Here is a 21,461-nt window from a genome sequence, read left to right as displayed (position 1 = left end):
GCAGTTTGGATACACAAGAAGTTGGTGTTAATCATATAAAAAAATTAAATTAAATTATGTCACCAGACAATGATCCAGACTGACCTTTTTGGTATTTGTATCACTCCAAAAGACTGTGTTGCTGTGCCAGTGATATGCCACCCCTACAGCATAGCCTTTGCCCTGGGACGGCACCAGAGTTCTGACAAAGCGTCCGTGTATATCAGCTATCATCACATCACCCCCGTTGGTGAAAATTAGCTGTGGCAGTCCACCTAGAAAACACATCAGCAGTGAATTTATTTCAAAAAGTTAAAGTCATCTTAGATGTTTGATATAATTATACAAAATATACATATTTTAGAAAACCAAATCATTGTACTGAAAAACATTGACTTTTAGTAAATGTTGAAAAAGAAATAGGCCTTATAATTCGTATGAGCAAATTTAAAGTATTGTTCTCTTAACTATGTCATATTGATCTTTAAAACACGCCATTGATTACGTAGCAACAGAAACATATAAAGCTACAGTGTGATGTGTGATCTCTGTACCTGACACATTGGCTTTGCAGACATGACCCTGCTCCAAGAAGTATCCATCAGCACAGCTACAGTGGTGTGTACCAGGACGATCTTCACACAGCTGGTCACAGATCCCCCAGATTTGACAATCATTATAGTCTGGGCAATAAAACAAAAAGCCATTTGTTATGTATTAGGCATTAGGATGAGGATCTATAACGCTAATTGCAACCAGAGATCCATGAAATTAATCCAGTAATTATAGCTCTTCAAGGCTGACTCACATTAAAAACCAAAATAAAATGACAGAGACTATTTAACCAAAAGCTCTGTGCTCCCTTCATTAAATTAACACTAAAATAACACCACATTACAGAATAAGGTATCATGGAATGTATTTATGTTACCATGGAAGTAATCCACAGATCTTGCAACAATGTTAGGAGATCTCAGAAATGATCCACTTCAAATTCAATTCAATCAATGACCTTATTCTTACTACATGCTGCTTTGTTGAATAGTACCACTTCCTCATGTTGCTTACCTACAGTACACATTTAAAGAATATAGATTTTGTTTTCACAAAAACATACATGGTACATGTCACTCACCTACACAGGAACGGCTGTCATTGGCTACAGTGAAACCATCAGGGCAGTAGCACGCACCTCCCTGAGGAGACGGGTGGCAATGGAACTCGCAACTCAAGGCGGAGCACTGCTCCAGGCCTGTGAGTAAAAATCATATAAATCATCATGGACAAATCTTTATTTGGGATTATCATGTGCGCAGCTTTGTCTGCCAGGGCATCATTATCAGTATTGTGACCAGCATTATAGCCATCATCAACTGAATACGGAGGCCATTAGTGTTCGCCCTAGGAAAATTACCTGATAAAAGTTAATCTTAAACCAGGTGTGCGTGAAGGCAGTGATATAGAAGGCGAAAGTATCATATCGCAGTCTGAACAGCTGGCTTCTGCGAAACATTAATGATGAGTACAATACACTTTAATGTCTAAAACCTTACACCTAAAATGTATAGCCCTATGAAAATGCTGCAAATCTGGGATATTATACACAATGTTCTAGAGGTCTCTCATTTAGGAAGCAGTAATTCTGTGTTTTTTTTCAGATAGAATAGGCATACATGGCAGAATTCTACAGTTCTCAACCCATGTAAAACATTAACATCTGTGTGACTTACTGCAGGTTTGCTGTGCTGTGGAGTTGGTCTCGTCTGTTCCTCCAGGACAGTCAGTTTTGCCGTCACACACTTTGCCCACTGGTATGCATGCTGACGAGCCTGGGCATCCCCACTCACCAGGGTAACAGTCTCTAGAGTTACTATCTAAAAAACAAAGAAACAAATGCTATTCTTTAAGCAGTTTTCTATTTTGGTCATCTGTCAGAATTTGTTTAGACTACTCTTTACATTTCCTAAAAGTTTTCTGCTACCAGTTTTTCTAAATGGGTTATTCCATTACTGCAGTCATTTGTTTCTCACAGGTTTTTTTTTTTACATTTTTGAATGAATCTCCTCAGTTATACCAAGACGACTTAGTCGTGTGCAATATTGAATATACAGTTTAAACTATTAATAAGAAAAAGTTTTCTCACCACATCCTTTCTCATCACTGTAGTCCCCACAGTCATTGAAATGGTCACACACCCAGCGCTGAGGAATGCAACGGCCACTGGAACATGTGAACTCACTGCCACTACAGCTCTGGTACGCTTAAGAATAAATAGATAGGACTCACATTTATCATCTTAATTTATCTGTAATTTATCATTACACATCTTCTTAACAATAAATACAATACTAATAGATAAGCCTTTTTTGGAGCTTAACAATTGTAATTGCAAAATTTCCAACAGCTGAAAGGTATGAAATGCTTTGTGGTTTCTTGCCTTCCCTAACATTTGAGAATTATGTAAATATATTTTTAATCTGTTCAGAATAATGAACAGTTTTGTCTTCTAAACAAACATAACTGTTGCCCGTCTTTATACACCTAAAAACACTACTTCAATTTTACAGTTACTACATATGCACACGTTTAAAGACTTTTTATAGCTTAAAATGCAATATTAAAATACTGCATGCCATAGGACCTTGCATCAAACTATTGAGCAACCTGAACATGAGAAACCACTGTATTTTGGTTTTGTGGGATTTCATTTAGCCCTACTCCGTTTACGGTTGAAGAACAGATTGGTCTTTTAACAAGATAACATTAACAACTTATCTACTGTCCAATTTATTTCAGATGTAAATGAGATACTGAAATGACATAAAACAGCATCATGGTCAAAGTTGCACCTCAGTTAAAACCAAACCCTGGCTTGTCGAGTCACTTTCATCCTTACCACAGTCTTGCTCATCACTGTTGTCCCCACAGTCGTTCCAGTGGTCACACACAAAGGAATGAGGGATACAGTAGCCATTTGCGCACTGATACTGGTGGATGGGACAGTGCTGTGACGCTGAAAATAAAACACAGCGATTGAATTTAGAAGTGCTAAAAAGCGGCGGCACGTACACTTGAAGTCAAACAACCTCTGACTAAACTCAACATAAACTGACCGTGGTAAAGTTGGTTTTATATTGGACGTTGGATATTCGACACATTCGAAAAATCTATTATGCAGCTTGCCCTTTCAACCTATTCATGTCAAACCACTTGTGATGAACTCAGCTAACCACCCTACACATTGCACAAAGCTTCGTTTTTCAAAAAACCCCAAATTTAATTTTTAAAATATTTTTTTATGTAAATAAATGCTTTGAATCTATTATGCGGCCTGACCTTTTGACCTATTCAGGTCAAACCACTTGTGATGAACTCAGCTAAGTCCCCTACACATTGCACAAAGCTTATTTTTAAAAAAGAAACATCCTTTAATTTTTTTTATATTTTTTTATGTAAAAAAATGCTTTAAATCTATTATGCGGCCTGTCCTTTTGACCTATTCAGGTCAAACCACTTGTGATGAACTCAGCTAACCACCCTACACATTGCACAAAGCTTCTTTTTTCAAAAAACCCATCCTTTAATTTTCTTAATATTTTTTAATATTAAAAAATGTCATAAATCTATTATGTGGCCTGACCTTTTGACCTATTCACGTCAAACCACTTGTGATGAACTCAACTAATGGTGCGTTCTATTATTCCCAACGAACCGACTCGGACCTCGGATATGACGTCACTTCCACACTTCAAGCGTTCTGGTATGTTTTGCGCGTCCGAGTCGGAGAAAAAACATGGACACCACACGGAAAGCTGTTGCTATGGTAGCACTGGCCGAGTTAGCAACGCTAGCCACGTTAGCAAACAACAAGACCGATTCCACTACCAACAGGCAGTGAAACGGACATAGTAAGGAATTGCTGTAATACGAAAGTGATTGAAATCTTCATTTAAAAGCCAAAGTGGTCCAAAAAACAAGGACAACAATTCATACCTACAAGTTACACAGGGCGCTGCCATCTTGGAATCCGTATCGGAATTCTTGCTCGGCGTCCTCACGGTTGTCCGAGTTCCGAGCTCGGAAATCCGAGGAAAAGTGACGCAGTGGTGCTTGTTGCTAGGCAACGTATGTTTTCCTAGTCGGAAGTCCGACACGGATAAATAATAGAACGCACTGTAACCCCCCTACACATTGCACAAAGCTTATTTTTAAAAAAAACCCATCCTTTAATTTTTTTAATATTTTTTAATATTAAAAAATGTCATAAATCTATTATGTGGCCTGACCTTTTGACCTATTCACGTCAAACCACTTGTGATGAACTCAGCTAACCATCCTACACATTGCACAAAGACAAAACAAAACAAAATTAAAGGATGGGTTTTTTGAAAAAATAAGCTTTGTGCAATGTGTAGGGTGGTTAGCTGAGTTCATCACAAGTGGTTTGACCTGAATAGGTCAAAAGGACAGGCTGCATAATAGATTTAAAGCATTCTTTTACATAAAAAAATATTAAAAAAATTAAAGGATGAGTTTTTTGAAAAAAGAAGCTTTGTGCAATGTGTAGGGTGGTTAGCTGAGTTCATCACAAGTGGTTTGACATGAATAGGTTGAAAGCGTAAGCTGCATAATAGATTTTTCGAATGTGTCCAACGTCCAATATAAAACCAACTTTACCACGGTCATAAACCGAAGTGACAGCTAAATACGTTTCAATTTTAGTGTCACCAAATTCACGAGGAAGCAAAAATTGAAAAAGAAACAAAAGGTAACGTCACAAAGTTTGAGCTTTAACTAACGTTATAACATACATGTAACTTACGCTACTGTCAAAGATAAATAGACGCCAACGTTTGTTTGATTTTAAGATTATTGACAACTCTTACGGCTGTTTTAAAGACATTTCCAGAATTCTTGACCACACTTCTATCCAGCTGAAATGAAAAATATTTACTCTGCTTCTCAATATTTGCTTTAACCTTCCCATAACTCATAGATATATACATATATATCTATGCCCATAACTTTAGTTGCCATAGATAGCGATTTAGCTAAAACAAACAAAGATGGCGACCGGAAATGAACGTCTTGTTAGTAGTAGGCTACTGACTGGCAGAGTGCATGAGTAATTGGAGTGCATGGCCATCAGCTCTTCAAATGAAGGAACTATACACAGAGATATTTAAATAAACAAATGTAATTTTTGCAAAGATGAACCAGAATCTTTAACGCAATTATTTTACCATTGTACACATTCAATTACTTCTTGTACTCAAATGACACATTACTGTGTAAAACTAATCCTAATATCAAATTGAGTGGAAAAATATAATTTTATATTTTGAACATGAGAAATTAAATGAATCAAATGTAAATGTTACTTACATAAATGCAAAATGTTACTTACATAAATGCAAAATAACAAAAGTTACCCCCAATTTCACCGCTTTCTTTTAGTGAATTCAAAGAAGACTCAAACGTACACTAAAAAAGTAACAAAACTGTTGAACAGTACGGTGAACCCTTTATATAAGAACAATGTATGTTGTTTCCTGATTATACGGATTTTTTTATTAACATTATATTTATTTATTATTTATTTATTTTAAGTAATATACTTGTTTCTCTGGATCGTTATATTGAGTATGTGTCGGAGATGTTGTAGCCTATATGTTCAATATGTTCAATAAAAAAATGTGAATGTCTTGTGATAGAAACTATTATGAAAATTAAGATGAACATAATAATACATCTTTTCATTTTTAACATAATGTTGTCTACTATGAGCAAGTCACTTCCAACAATCAATCTGTGCTTGGCTGTGATCCAAATGTATAAGACCAACTTAACTCTATTAATACCCATATGTCCCATCATTCACATTGTCGTTATTTTACAGCACAATGATTTTTTCATCTCAGTAAACATTTACATTACAAAATCACTGCTCTAATCCTATCATATTATCTGAAGCAACTATTTTGCACAGAAAACCTTTTCTTTATTTAACATAATGATACCCAGCTTACATTTGTTCTCAGTGTTACAGAACAGAACACATATATTTTTAAGTATCTGCAAAACCATTGCCATCAATGCCAAGACATCTGGGTTTGCTGTGAGTCTCATTTACTCACTGCAGTTGAATTCATCAGAGCCATCTCTGCAATCCTGCAGCCCATTGCAGTACTGAGAGTTGTTGTAACAGGCCCCATTAGCACATGTCTTCTCAGTGCAACGTGGATAGTCTGCAAAAAAGTATACATCAGTATTGTGAATTTTGGACTGACTTCAAAGTACAGTGTCCTAAGTTCAGATGTAAAAGTCTTACTGCAGTTGTTCTCATCAGAGTTGTCCAGGCAGTCCTTTACATGGTCACATCTGTATTTGCTAGGGATACACTGGCCCTCCTGGCAGGTGAACTGGTCTGGGCTGCAGGTCTGTCCACCTGAACCAAGACCATGTGACTGGGTTTAGTCTTAAAATGCTATTTTGCAGACTTGTAATTTGGAATGTGAAATGACAACATGCTTAAGCGTGAAGTTTATTAACATGTATTACAAGTTTAATTCTCACTCCATGCATTTCACTATTGAAAGGCTTCAGTTTTATTAGTGACTTGATGTGGCCACCTAGTGGTTTTACTCTTCATTACTGCACATGAACATGCAGCTTTTTGCAGCATAATATAAAACTTTACATGCTCTACTTTCATTCCATTTTCATGAATTTTTTTTATCAGTCTCTCATTGTAAACAACACCACATAAACAATAAACACTGCATACCACAGGTTCTTTGTTCATCTGAGCCATCGATGCAATCCTCCTCTCCATCGCAGACAAATCCCAAAGAGATGCATTCACCGCTTGTCACACATTTAAATTGTTGCGAGGTACATGATGGAGGTGCTGCCACAAAGAACAAAACATTTTAAGAGTTTACACATGAATAATAGTGCTGTGTTTGGGTATGGTTTTATGTTTCTGTACAAATCCTTTCTTCGTTTTCTTCGTTTCTTCCCCAGTTAACAGACATCCATTTTTGTCTGTGTGATGAATTTATAAAATCCCTGGAAACACTGGGTTTTTATAATGATTTTGCCTGGTGCCGTCTGTGTTTTCAGTGATTGGTTGTCATCAAGGGCATAACTTCGGGTTCAACATTGGCAGTTGTTGAGATCTCCATTTTTGAGCAAAATTGAAATTTTGAACATATCAAACACTTAATTTCCTGTATGCTGGTGAATTTTCCTGGAACATTTTTTACATTTTCTGCATCAAGTTATGGTGCAAATGCCTTTATTTATGTAAAGGAAATTATAATAGGTATTTTGGGGAGGTTGCACTGGACAGTTTTGATTTCTGGGGGCTTGTAACCCCCCCCATCCCGCCTGTAAATTACGCCTATGGTTGTCATACTCACGACAGCTCAGCTCATCAGAGTCATCTGCACAGTCTTTAGTCCCATCACACTTCCAAGCTATGTTGATGCATTGTCCATTAGTGCACTGAAACTCCCAACTGCCACAACTTCCTGCAAAAACACCCACAGAGAAAGAAGGATGGGATTAAAACGTCTGTCATCATCTTTTTAAGGTAATAATGCAGGCTCGACCTGCATGGTTTTAGTTACAGAGTACATTTACACATTTCATATGTTTAAAATACAATGGTAGATTTTCCAGGCAGGCGATGACCATGATGCTTAAATGAAAAAAATGCTTTTTACAATTTCCTTGACAAATGAGTTACCATGTTTATGACAGCTGAAGCCACACTAAGTGTGCAACATTTGAACCTGAAAACATGTGATTCTGTAATTAAAGGGAAGTTAATTCTTCACCATGAATAAACAGTACATCTTATGACCTTGGCAGCCTATCATTTCAAATAAATAACTGATGTCTGAATCAGCACAGAGACATGTAATTTGTATCACTTGTGTATTCAGAACTTTTCAGTATTTTGTAAAATATAATTTTGAATGAGGCATAACCCGGCAAAAAGTCCAAACCTTGCTTAGGCATGAACTAAATTTAGTTGTATATACTTCGGAGGTAAACCTTTACTTTAAAAAAAAAAATAAAAATTATGTTCACAATATTTTAACATCACATGTAAGTGCACTTTTTAAAAAATGGATTAATGAATTAAAACAGTTAAAATTGTCGTGATTTTTTATTAATGTAATACTTTCTTGGGGTGTCAAACTACTCAGATCTTCTAAGCACGGCTCTCTAAACATTTTTGTGCAGTTTAAAAACTACAGTAATTGTGAAACATGAAAGCCCTTAAAACTCAATATTTTGGTCAAAATAACACTGATGATGCAAACATCCAAAAATCCCACTCCTGACCATTCGCAAGTATGTGTATTCTTTTAACATATTTGTGACTAGAAAACATATTGTTGTGAAATTAAGAAGATACATACCTTGAGAAATTTGAATTCCTTTGGACAACAGTAGAAGAGACAGAAGATGAAGACCTTTAAGGACCATAATTTAATTTTGGTGTTAGTTTGACAAAGTATGTACACTCATGCTACATCTGACCGTGTTATAAGCCTGGGGAAGATACAGCCTTTGGGACTGAGATATTTGACCCGGAGCAACCAGCAGACCAACAACGTGATATGCAGTAATACAGCTTTTTATGGCTCGCTTCTTTACATAAACTTCATCTAAGATTAACTTTTACCTGTTGGTATGTTGTCCACATCAGCAAGAAAAAGTAACTACTCACTTTTTTGTAACACTGTAGCAGGAAGTTAACACTGCATGTGGCAAAAACCAGTTAATACAGCCTATATAGTTCCTAAAAATAGCGATGATCATGAGAGTTTTTTTACCAGCCTTTTTTTTATTAGTTCTTTACATCCTGTAAAGAACCTTTAAGAACATAATTCAAATCTGAATGTTTTTTGTAAGAGTGGTGTATGTCATGGTCTATGAATTCCACCCTGTTTGAGAAGAACAAAAAAGATGATCACTAAATGAGCTTTATGGCAATTAATTGATTTAGCTACAGCCATCAAACAAACAAAATATTGACAGCTTCTAGTGGCTTTTTATTTTTTCAATATGTGACCTTGTCACAGCATATCTGCTTAATTGGTTGCACACAGGAATATTGCTTTGAGACAAACAAAAAGTGGTGACTAGTGGCAAATGCCTTTTTTGTCACATTTATCCTCCTCAGTAGAGAAAAAACTGTAATCGAGCTACAGCTAAATCATATTTGGCCCATGTGTTCTGGCAAAGGGTATATCAGCAATTCAACAAATCAGATGTTATCTTCCCACAACACAAAATATCTTCTCCTTACAAACATGTGTTCCCAGCCACTCAAGCTTTAAACCATGTGTTTTTCTGTGCAGTCACTGTTTCACTGTTCTTGCATGTTTCTGAGAAATAACATTTGTTAAAGCTTTGAAAACGGACACATACTCTGAATTGGCTTTTAACTTAAATTCCGTGAACACAGCTACGGTGATATAGAATAATGTATTTGTTTGAGAGGAGGAACCCACAAGCTTTACTCTCCAAAGCACAATAGTAAACTTTAAGGACAATCTTGGGATTTAAAAAAACTTTTTTTTATTACTTTACAGGGACACATGGAATGTCTATTTCTCTAAAGCATTTTTACTTCTTTGGGACCAAATTAAAAGGGGAGCTGTGGCCGGGTTGGATCATTGATAGAGCAGGCGCACATGTACTGAGAGGTTTATGCCTTGACGCAGAGGTCCAGGGTTCGAATCCAACCTGTGACAATTTCCAGCATGTCTTCCCCCTCTCTCTCCCCTTTCTCACCTAGCTGTCCTGTCAAAAATTAAAGGCGGAAAAGCCCAAAAAAATTCTTAAAAAAAAAAAAAAAAGAGAAGCTGACCTGCAGAAAAACACAACGGTCAAGTTTAGGCACCGGAATCCTATGGACACACAAAACATAAAGCGTACTGCTTTTTTGTTGACCCTGTCTTCACGGCGCCCTCCAGTGGCAGAATGAAAGACAGCAGTGCACACTGCAACCATCTCTACACATGGCATACAGGGTGACAGGTATTTGACTTAACAAAAGCAGTTAAATAATAATAATAATAATAATAATAATAATAATAATAATAATAATAATAATAAGTTGCTTAATAATGGAGATGGCTAAAATATTTTTAAATGATACATGAAAATCATAATGGAAAGTCTTTATTTATTATTAAAATTGTGTTTTAATATATTTACATGGTTAAAATGAATTAAATATAAAGATTTATTTTGAGCGACAAAGACAAAATATTAAATAAGATACGTGGTCAAATATTTCTAAATATTGTAATATTTTATTCATTTTGAAAAACAGCTTGATTATTAATCAGACAAGAAAGTGACTCTCAGTTGAACAAAATAAAACATCAAACAATTTCAATTTAGTAAACATTTTACACAAATAATAACCTGAAATATATAGAGGGACCTGACATGCCCTGATTTGGAGGAATAAGTCATGCAATTCTATTTGATAAAAAATATCTTCATCTCATTCACAAGTGTGAAACAAAAAAATGTAATGAGAAGTTGTAAATTCATAGATGAGTGAGACATTATGTGTGCAATGATATCCAACAGCTCCTCATTTCTGGGTGTCAATGTCAATAAACAATTAGACATTCTTAAGAGAGTAATATTCTAATGAATTAACTAATAATATTAACAACCTTTTGTAAAGACCTACAGTGCATATCATATCCCAAACATGAATGAAGGAAAGACAGGAATGATTTATGAAAGCTAATAATGGATCAGCATAGAGTTCACACTACTGCATAAAACCTAAGCAACTGTTGTGCTTCTATTCCCACAACTCTCAGCATGATGGTGTTTTAATGGTGTACAGTTATTTGGGGAGGGGGAAGAATTTTTGATCTGGGTAAATGTCACTGCAGGGTGAACCTTTGTTCATCCTCATTAATTCAACCTTCTTCCATCGTCGTGCGTGTAGTAAGGGTTTCTGTGGCCTTGGTTCTGAGCATATGGATTGACCTCAGGTCGATTCTGGGCATAGGGGTTGGTCTGGGGGCGAGCCTGAGCATACTGATTGTCATCATGGTCGTCGTAGTAACGCTACAATGAAAAGAGAATTTCTTCATGAGAGAATTGCAAAACCAGCCATGTATATCCCAGATGTTAACTTCTCTTACTCTGCTGAATATTTTCTACTAACATTCTACTTTGGCTCTTTCTGTTCCATGAACTAAAACCCTTTTAGGAAATCGTTTTTACATTTTATACTTCTTTAATTAACCCTTACCACTCTCCGATGTTGCTCCTCTTTGTACATTAAACACACAGACAGTATACAGTATACTCACAGAGTTCCTCCCCTCAGGGATCAAGTTTTGCCGGCTGGTGTTCGGAGTCATCTCCAGGTTGGTCCTGCTGTCCCAGCTGTTGGTGGTTGAGGCCCGTGGGATCCTGGGCACCCCAGCATTGGCAAAGGCTGACAGGCCGTTGGCTTGCCTGTTAACAGAGGTCTGTTGGCTGTTGGCTAAGCTGCTGTTAACCAATGGTTTATTGGCAGGAGGGTGGCTCATGTAAGGCTTCCCAATGTCTGCATTTTTGTTCATCTTGGAGCTTTTCTTTGAGGATCTAACAAAATAAAACAAAATAACACATTACTCTCTACTGTTACTTAATCTTTATTTCTGCGTTATAGTCTTCATTACATTTGTAAAGTGATTTTTCTATGACTCAAATTAATTCCCAAATATATGTGTTCCTAAAATAATGGCACGTTAAAAACACCAGGCTACCTTGACACAATAAAAAAAGTTCATAATTAATCTGATGGGTTACATAAAGGTTAATGTGTAGCGTAAGTGAGAGATAAACATGGCAAAGACATGGCAGAGGCAGTAATGAATGACTAGAAGTGGGTGAGTGAATAGATGAGAAACTCACTTGCGTGCCACTATAGGCAGAAGAATGAGTGCGATGAGCAGCAGTCCCCCGAGCACAGAGCCGACGATTACCAGCACCAGCTTCCATGCTAACAAAACACAATGAAAAGGACATCAGGCTACGCTGTTGAAATGACTTTAATAACAACTTTCCTATGAAACAAAATCTGCAAAGTGTTTCACAATACAGGCAACGCAAAGTTATAGCAATAAAGAACTCTCACACACACACACATCAAAGTCTGTTTACAGTTCTCATGAGAAAGTTATAAAGTCGTTTGTGGCTCCAGAGGGAGCTGCGCATAATCTGATAAATGGCATGAAATGTAGTCACCATTTCAAAATATTTAAAAGGCTTACAACAAATGTGTTACCTACCCCTCTATTGGCATGGGTATCATGTAGCCTCTATACAATATATGCTCAAAACATACAGTTAATAGACATACAGAATAAATATATACATACACGGGTTGACATCCTGTAGGAAAACAAGTGTGGAGGGCCACTGCAACGCAGGAGCACTTAGTTCAACTTCATCAAACTAGCAACTCCAAATAAAATTGCTTATTTCATTTACCATGCATTGATAAAAGTAAGAATATATATGTATATATATTCTTATGTCTATTGTGTTGAAATGTTTCCGCAGGATTATATTTCCCCCAGAACAGATATTGCACTTTCCAGGAGTTGCATATGAACATGATTTTGGGGAAGTACTTTTACTGCAATGCATACAGGGCAATTAGGACAGCACTCCAATTAACATTTTTTATTGCCACATATTTCTCAAAAATATAGCTACACAGGTTGGGTTAACTACAGGTACCCACAACCAGTACATTATATACATCCCATCAGAGGGAGCCACAACCTACACAGACACAGTAAGATACCAAAGTCAGAACAACACGAAAAATATGAGAAGAAAAAGAAGAAGAAGAAAATTAAATGAATCAACCTTTTAAAATGAAAAAGTCACAAATTTATATGAAACAAGCAAATTAAATCCCCTCATTCATACTATTAAGAATGAGGGTGTTAGAATGTGTATCCAATATGCCTCCCTTTGAAGACGATTCTGTCCCCATTTCCACCTCTGTGGCATCTTTACTGCCTCAATGTCCATGTAGTGTAGTTCACTCAAGCTGTGGTTCTGACTAATTAAAGTGCTTGGCGACCCATGATTTGTCATTGTTTATTATTTTCTTTTATTTTCTCATGGAGTTCTTGCTGTTCTGACTTTAGTATTTTACTGTGTCAGGATAGGTTGTGGCTCCCTCTGATTGGATGCATTTGATGTATAACTATTATCAAAAAGGGATTTCTCATGTTTATTTTTTAAAAGGAGTGTCTGTTGTTTGTGCCTTTACTGTCAAACACATGCTTTTATACTCACATTCATTGCAGTTAAAACCAGAATAACCAAATGGACAACTGAAAGAGAAGAAGAATTGTTCATTTTATAATTTCATATGATTTAATTTATACCCATGCTCTCTACAGACACAGGTCATATTTACAGTGGCTCTCTGCTTTTCCCTCCTCACTATGATTTGCATTAAATTTGTTGAAATATAATAAGGTATATAATTGGATATATATATATATAAAAAAAGTTACACTCCGGACAATGCTTTGACATTTAAACACTCACTTGACACACTTTTTGGAACCCTCAGCTTTTTGACCGCTGGGACAAGCTGCAAAAATAGTTTAAATAAAAAAAGGTTATTATGTAACACACAAACACACACACACACTTTATCTCTCTCGCACTCAATAAAGGCCCTTACCAATGCACATTTTGGTAGTGTAGTCCGTCTTAATGTAATTGTCCAAACAGGTGCAGGTAAACGATCCATTTCCCCTATTGCACTTTGTACTGCCCTCATCACAGGGCTTTTTTTCACACAGGTCTGTTTCTTTAAATGAAGGAAACAAAGTAAGATAAAAGTCAGTACACCAAATTCAAATAAATGCAGTGGTACAAAATGAAAAAATAACTAGATATGAACAATTGTCTGAAATGTTCAGTGTTCTGGTACCAGTTGAGAAATACCATTATTAGTAGGACATTATTACTCATTGGCTGAATGATACTCTGTACACTGTACAAAGATCACAATATTTGCTATGACAGAGGGCATAGAAATACACTTGTAATCAGATTCATAACTGATAACAGATAAAAAAATAAAATGTATTGTGCTGGATGGTTGAAAAAGAACTTGAGCCTTGCCACACGCTGCTACACACTAACATTTAATATCTGAAATTCTCCAATGCCTCTACAAGCATGCTATTAAATTCCTTTTGAGACACTCGGAAGAACAATGTACAGTACATGTCCTTTATGAATCAACAGCATGAAACCATAACTCACTTCAGGCATGAAGAGAAAAACAAAACAGATACAGGCTTTGTAAAAACACTAATTGTGTGCAATTTAATGAAATTACAGAAGAACAGAAAATAAAATAAAAATACTAAACCTCACTATGTTACAGTACTAGTATCTAACAGAAACACATAACATTTTGATGCCAACACTATTTTCATGTATTATAATACACTTTATTTTTTAATCACAGCAAGTGAAATTATCACTTGGCCAAAACCCAAAGTGAGTGTAGTGTCTTAAAAAAATCACAGCAATAGACAGTTCTGCATTTCAGAGCCCTAACAGTGAATACAACTAAACCATTTTTTTTTAAATTTACAACTAATTATTCTATATTTGATTGAATAATTCATGAATTTGTTTCAGTCAGTGCTGCAGATATAGCATACAACATTTTGAAAACAGAACTCTTCAATTATGTTATACCTGAAATCAAATGTCTTGTTTGAATATTATTCTCACCATCAAACTGGATAAAGAAGTAACATTTACACTTGATAGATAGACTTACCTTTAAAGACTGCACCTTTCAGAACACCGTCTCCACTGCTGGCTTTGTTCATCTTCTCTATAACTTCTCCTGTTGTGATTTCAGCCTGTTCTGTGAAGATGATCTCTACATCTGCTCTGACCCCAGTCTCTGACCTTGACCTGGCTTTGACCTTACTGGCTTTATTGGGCCTGTATAGACAAAAAAAACAAAAAATCACACTTAATGAGGATTATATTCTACAATTATTAAGTGAAATATGCTGAGGATTATATTCTACAATTATTAAGTGAAATATGCTGTAAGTGGACCGTAGGAAGTGTGGTTCTAGATTGATAGACAGTCAGATGATAAACACCATTGTGACTCTGACTTACCTGAGTGCCAACACTGTAGATCCAGAGTAACCCGCAATGTTTTTGAAAACATCAAACAGCTGTGTTTTGAAAAAGAAGAAAAAACCTTTTCTTTAGGGCATCAACTGACAGCCCCTTTAGATCAATTTCACTCTTGGGATTGATAGATATTATGTAACAACAACGTACATTCATTACCACATGCATTAACTTTAATACCTGAGTGTAGCACTGGTGAGTTAAGTGAACTATTACTGGCATTAAGTCTTTGCTGTTGCATCAGATATAATGCAACAGCCACAGTTAGTTAGCTGTGATCTAGAGGAAAATTAAATGTGTGCAAATCATGGATAAATATATGTGTCACTCCTTGCAAAGTAGATACATACATATTTAAACAACACAAGGGGTGTGCTTTACCTGAAATGTAGTCCAAAAAAGTAAAATAAAAAAGAGGAGAGGAATTTTTGCTTACCGCATCAATAATGTTTTTTGAGGCAGACTGAAATTCTTGTGATGTATCGTCAGACATTTTTGCTTTGTATGTTAATTCAGGCAGGGCTAGTTGTCCAGGGAAAACTTTGGCTAAAATAGGAAAATATCATCTTAGGAAAGTTGTATATACACTCCTGTTATAACCAATTATTTAAAATCATAGTTTAACTATGTGGGATATATGCTTTTTAACTTTCTTGCAGAGCTAGATGAGAAGATAAACCCAAACTTTTGTGTCTGCCCAATAAATAAAGGCAATTAGCTTAGCATTGAGACATAAGACAAGGCTAGCTTGAAATCTTCTCTGCTTGCCTAGCTAGCAACCTCAAAGTAAAGACAGGACAGCTTCAATTGTTTTCTTAAACAATTGAAGTATAATTGGTCTTCGAAAGATGCTAATCATTTTGACTGACCTGATAATCTTTGAGTGTGTTATATAGTTTTTTGTGTATGTAATAGATGTATTTTTCTGCATGTAAACCTATCCTAGTAGACCCCAAGAGAACAAATATGATGTTGAAAAGGAGTATAATTGGGGCTTACAGTAGTTTATCTGTGTTTTAAGCCCCCAATGTCTCTCACTAGGATTAGGCAATGGTTAGGGTTAAGGTTAGGTGCCTTGAAGTTAACGTTCGCAGCGCTGCCTGGAAGGAGACGTTGAAGGCTTAAAACACCATTGAGCCTTACAGTAACACTTCTCAACAAAGTCCTCCTACATCCCACAGGTACAGTCCTAGACTTTTGTATTATAATTCCTTAAGTCACTTTCTCATTGAGTAACAACCTCATAGTGGTGGTATGCAAACAAATACTTACCACTCTCACATCTTCTGCTGTCATTATTGTAGTTCTCACCAACCAAGCACAAGCATGCAAAGCTTTGATTGAAACGAGGCACACAGGTGCTCCCATCGCCACATGGGTTTCCATCACAAGGGTCTTTAAAGGCAAAAGAATAAATAACATGCACACAAACATATAAGGCTTTACAGCATATACAATGACATCTTGGAAACAGAGTAAATTACTTTTTGGACACAGGTTTAATTACCTGGAAGCTTTGTTGTTGTAGGAGCTGGTGTTGTTGCAGGTGTTAGTGTTGTGGATGAACCATCCGGATCTGCTGTTGTTATTGTAGGAGTTGTAGCTGTAGCTGTAGCTGTAGTAACCGGTGCTGCTGTTGTTGCTGTAGGAGTTGTAGCTGTAGTAGCCGGAGCTTTTGTTGTTGTTGTAGGAGCTGTAGCTGTAGCTGTAGTAACCGGAGCTGTTGTTGTTGTTGTAGGAGTTGTAGCTGTAGTAGCTGGAGCTTTTGTTGTTGTTGTAGGAGCTGTAGCTGTAGCTGTAGTAACCGGAGCTGCTGCTGTTGTTGTAGGAGTTGTAGCTGTAGTAGCCGGAGCTTTTGTTGTTGTTGTAGGAGCTGTAGCTGTAGCTGTAGTAACCGGAGCTGCTGTTGTTGTTGTAGGAGTTGTAGCTGTAGTAGCCGGAGCTGTTGTTGTTGTTGTTGTAGGGGCTGTAGTTGTAATGTTTTTAGCTGGAGCTGCTGCTATGGTGGTGCTACCTTCTGCAACTTTTGTATCAGCTACAGTAAGAGATGGGCAAAAATACATTAAAGTATTTTGTTACAAATTAAAAATACTTGCTCATCAAATGTGTAAAAATAAAATCCCAAATACTGGTATGAGAAAAATGTATTTAATTAAAATAAAAGTAATTTGAAAAAACTAAAATACTTCTTTTGTGTACCCCCTAACACTTCAGTCCAGGGAAACGGAAATGAAATAAGCCTATATGGTAGTTCTCAATGACACAGGACATGACAGGTTATTCACTTGCATTTAGCCAAAGCCCGGGATTAGGCTAATTGTTGTACAGTTTTTTTCTGGGGATAAAAATTATTTGAGAATAAAATTATATATTAAATAATGTATTTTAAGTATTTCGAATACACAAATAATAGCCCCTTAAAAGGGGCTGTACTCTATATTCAAAAAAATAAGTGGTCTGAGATTGCCTCCACATGGCTATCACAGACCGCTCCCAATTCGTCAAATACCGACGCTTTCACTGTCACAGCCCTCTGCGTATGATACCGAGGCACAAGGCACTCACATAAACTAACATGGACGCATGTCCTAACCAGCTATCAAAACAAAGAACAGAGAAGCTCATGTTAAAACACTCAGAGGGAGTGTGACTTCATTCTCTGCCCAGGACGCCATTACTCCACTATATCTTTACATAGCAATTCTTTTTTTGTTCACTTACAACTAACTTTGAAATGGCTAACAAATTTGACGACAAATAAAATCAACACTACCAAAACAATCAGGTTTCCCCAGTACAGCTTTATGACCCAGCACCATGAATATATGGGTTTATAGGCAGTGCTTTTTCTTGACCTGAAGACAAAAAAGGAATAAATATAGCAAGGATAGATATACAGCTTAAAGGGTGAATGGTGAACTAGGCGTGGCCCTGCCATATATTACATAGATAGCTTAAGAAAAAGTCCAGCTGTTCACTGTGTAAAAGACTAAGCATTGTTGTTTTACTGTTGTAATCATTGGATCATTAGGTTTGTGGCGTCACTATCCGATGTTGCACACATTGAAGTTGAGACATGTAATAAGTATAACTGACATATTTTGGTCTAAAAACAATATCCTAGACACATTTGCACTGTGGAATAATTTGTGATTTAGAAGAAATGAAGGCTCTCAGATAGCTTATTTAAGCTTCACACATGTAAAGCATTAACCAGACTGGAGGGTCTAAGGGGAACAAAGAGACTTCCTTGATTAGAATAGACTTCCAACAGAAGGTAAAGTAACAACAGGGTCATAAGGTAAATTCAGATTTGTCTGCATCAACACAGTAGTTAAATATTTGCATTTGATTGTGTGTGTGTGTGCGCCAAACCAATCCAGTAAAAATGGCCAAGCTTGAAGCAATTGTGCAAATTATGCCTTCATAATAAATGTTGATTTATGATAGCTAGATTTGAAACAAAACTAAGGTAAAGGAGATTAAATCTGAAAATAACAGGCTGTTGAGAGAATAGGTACACTGGTATTTAAAGGAACAATGTTGTTTCAGCATTCAGCCTACATCATCACATTATTTTTTCATCACTGGATCTAGATTTAATAAGTCATACAATGCCATAAATCTTCTTTATATCTATTACTATCTGATAAAAGGCCATTTAAACAGATGCTGTGTTTCTCTACTTTGGGTAGCGACTTATGTAAACCTAAATTCCAGTTACCTTTCAAGACATAATCTATATAATTTGACTGAAAGACACATAAAGTTTACCTGATGTTCACATATTCCACCTATCAGAGACTAACGACAAAGATTTATAAAATGTTTAGGATTTAAAGTTCGTATAAATAAATCAGGCAACTTACCAAGACAGGCCACAATTAGCCAAAGGACAGAGATGAGTTTGAATTTTTGAGCCATTGGAAAATAATTTGCTGTCAAAACTTCACCACAAGAGAGAAAGCCTGAGTGGGCTATGAGTGGAAGAGGCTTTAGTGCTGGTGCAGGTGTCCTCCCTAGGCAGTTTTACTGTAATCATTAGCCACTCCCCTGAGGAAAGCACTGTGTGCTAAAGTACATTTCTCGAACAGAAAAGAAGACTCTGTGTTCAAACTTTCCATGTCTACCAAGCCATGTATATGTTTATCAATCTTTATAACATAGATGTGTATCTGCCAGTTTGTTTTTGTTGATGTCCAGAAAGTGTGTCAGATCTAAGAACTATACAAAGGTTTGTCCAGGCTAAGACAGGAGTGACCGTAGCCATCAAAAACACAACCTCAGACAAATTTGATCCAGAGAAAATCCAAAGAACAGCTGGCCATGCTGTTTGTTTGACACAGGATCTTAATGAGTGTAGTTGAAATTATCTCAGTAACCACTTACTGAATCATCAGAAACCCTCTTAAAATGTCAACAAAAAAGATGCTTTTTATCCTCCTCATTTCATCGTCATTGCTCCCATAAAAACCCAACAAAGTACCCAGATGTTTTATAGGTCAACTTGAGAGTCAAACCTGACATGGTTCATTGGCTGGGCAGCCACTCAAGGGACGTTTTTGAATTGATGCTACATTAAATAATCAAAACAATAGTGTTACCTTGAATGTAGCAGTTAAAATGTATTAAAAGTAATGGTAAACTAACTGTGAAACAATTAACTAAAGCAGAGGTCAGGTCACATTCCTCCAACATCACCACAACTCAAAGCTTCCCATATGGTACAATAGATAATATGAAGCAATCAAAAATCTGCAATTGAAATATAATTAGTTAATCAATACATTTGTTTACCACACAGATTAATACATACAGTAGTTTTCTATTATTTATTTTTTTAATTGTATTTTGCTAATTAGTTTATAGATGCCAACAATATGTCTGTCTTAAAATTCTTTCATCTTCTGTTTTTAGGACAGGTCATATTTTTGACACAGTTAATATTAATAATTTAATTAATGTTGTCATGACTCACAGTGGGTCTAAAATCACAACTTAGGAGAAATGCAAAAGGAAGCATTGGCCTTTGCCAGTAAGGAGTCAGTGATAACAGTAAATGAATAGGTAACTCATGTTCTGCATTTATGTGCCTGGATCAACCCACATCAAGAGCAAACGTCAACTTAACTAAAGCTGACACAGACTTGGAATTATACCAGGTTTTTTTTTTAAATAAGGAAGAAGCTTTAAAGCATAGGATAGTTTACTGATAGAGGTTATCGTCATTGTGCAATATCAAACACATTACACTGACACTAAGTGATGTCACGTACATGTTTCCTGTCTGAACTTATCTCCATAGCTGAAAACTAGTATTTGTATGACAACAACGAAAAACAAAATTCTCCCTCGGTTTATTGACAAACAATGTATGCTTACTTGCTTCAATATTCATGCAGCGCTGTTGGTCAGTTCATTAAAATTGTCAGCTTCTTTCTAGGGTAAATAGCACTTTTATTTTGTACATCTCAGACTTTATAAGTTACTTACAGGGGCTGCGATGAACAGGAGGGAGAAAGATTACATTCCTTGCCAGTCATTTTATGAATTTATGGCAATTCCACCAGTCATCATTCAACCCAGAGACTTTAACAAACATGAGTTCTTCAAAGGACTAATTGAAACATAACAGTGTCCATACTACACCACGTAAGAAACTGCGTCCATGAAGCCAATTACTAACAAAAGTCTAAAAATGTCTCCTCAGAAAGTAATTCAACCCATTTAGAACTGTCTTATCGGAAACTATGTGACCAATAAAACGGGTTGTGACGAAGGATTATGTGACCTTTGATTTAAAGACGTCATAAGATGTGAGATAATACAATCTTTTTGGTAAACAGCTAAAAAGGTTGACAAGACCTCATCATGAAAGTTGGAACTTTGGAAAATCAAAATGTGTTTTAAGCATCACCTCAAGAATGTTAACCTGAAGTAATGTTTTAAATTATTTGAAAGTTCATAAAGAGCTATCATCCTATCACCACCCATAAAATTATATGATCTCAAAGTTGACTTTGATCCCAGTCGCATATCTAAATTAACACATGACGAAAGTCTTGCACCACGTCAGCGTCATCATGTGCATCAATGGAAAAATGTCTGTTGTCAAAAACAGGTATGTTTTCAACCCGGTTTCCAGGCGTAGCAGTCAAAACAACAAATGTGCTAAAACACATTTGAAAACATACCTGTTTCAGCCATTTTTCCACTAATGCACATAATGACAC

General features: G+C 36.2%; 2 protein-coding genes across 2 annotated transcripts in view; both read right to left on the bottom strand.

The window, feature by feature from the left end:
• Positions 1 to 8,535, bottom strand: part of lrp2b (low density lipoprotein receptor-related protein 2b) — a 50,961-nt gene extending 42,426 nt beyond the window's left edge. The window contains exons 1-11 of the mRNA XM_039789362.1: positions 8,415 to 8,535; positions 7,404 to 7,514; positions 6,767 to 6,889; positions 6,311 to 6,427; positions 6,117 to 6,227; positions 2,876 to 2,992; positions 2,123 to 2,239; positions 1,710 to 1,853; positions 1,115 to 1,231; positions 534 to 662; positions 85 to 254 (exon numbers count right to left, since the gene is read on the bottom strand). Of these exons, the coding sequence (XP_039645296.1) occupies positions 85 to 254; positions 534 to 662; positions 1,115 to 1,231; positions 1,710 to 1,853; positions 2,123 to 2,239; positions 2,876 to 2,992; positions 6,117 to 6,227; positions 6,311 to 6,427; positions 6,767 to 6,889; positions 7,404 to 7,514; positions 8,415 to 8,481 (1,323 nt within the window). The 5' untranslated portion in view covers positions 8,482 to 8,535. The remainder of the gene's footprint in view (positions 1 to 84; positions 255 to 533; positions 663 to 1,114; positions 1,232 to 1,709; positions 1,854 to 2,122; positions 2,240 to 2,875; positions 2,993 to 6,116; positions 6,228 to 6,310; positions 6,428 to 6,766; positions 6,890 to 7,403; positions 7,515 to 8,414) is intronic.
• A 1,772-nt stretch (positions 8,536 to 10,307) lies between these two features.
• On the bottom strand, positions 10,308 to 19,246 carry muc13b (mucin 13b, cell surface associated). Its single transcript, XM_039789342.1, has 12 exons — positions 19,098 to 19,246; positions 16,736 to 17,263; positions 16,501 to 16,623; positions 15,665 to 15,774; positions 15,211 to 15,269; positions 14,855 to 15,024; positions 13,736 to 13,864; positions 13,597 to 13,642; positions 13,339 to 13,376; positions 11,938 to 12,025; positions 11,349 to 11,625; positions 10,308 to 11,100 (listed from the first exon to the last, which is right to left on the bottom strand). The coding sequence occupies exons 1-12, from the start codon at positions 19,150 to 19,152 to the stop codon at positions 10,945 to 10,947; spliced, it is 1,779 nt and encodes a 592-aa protein (XP_039645276.1). The 5' UTR covers positions 19,153 to 19,246; the 3' UTR covers positions 10,308 to 10,944.
• Between the last annotated feature and the right edge of the window lie 2,215 nt (positions 19,247 to 21,461).

This window comes from Perca fluviatilis, chromosome 21 (genome assembly GCF_010015445.1).
Source record: "Perca fluviatilis chromosome 21, GENO_Pfluv_1.0, whole genome shotgun sequence".
Taxonomy (NCBI): domain Eukaryota; kingdom Metazoa; phylum Chordata; class Actinopteri; order Perciformes; family Percidae; genus Perca; species Perca fluviatilis.
The sequence above is the reverse complement of the archived record's forward strand: the minus strand, read 5'-3'. Positions and strand labels throughout refer to the sequence as shown.

Excerpts from the sequence above, each read along its gene's own strand:
- muc13b (XM_039789342.1), bottom strand. The coding sequence starts at position 19,152 with ATGGCTCAAAAATTCAAACTCATCTCTGTCCTTTGGCTAATTGTGGCC. Across the intron at positions 17,264-19,097 it reads GCTAATTGTGGCCTGTCTTG|CTGATACAAAAGTTGCAGAA; the intron begins GTAAGTTGCCTG and ends CTCTTACTGTAG. Across the intron at positions 13,643-13,735 it reads CACTACCAAAATGTGCATTG|CTTGTCCCAGCGGTCAAAAA; the intron begins GTAAGGGCCTTT and ends CTATTTTTGCAG.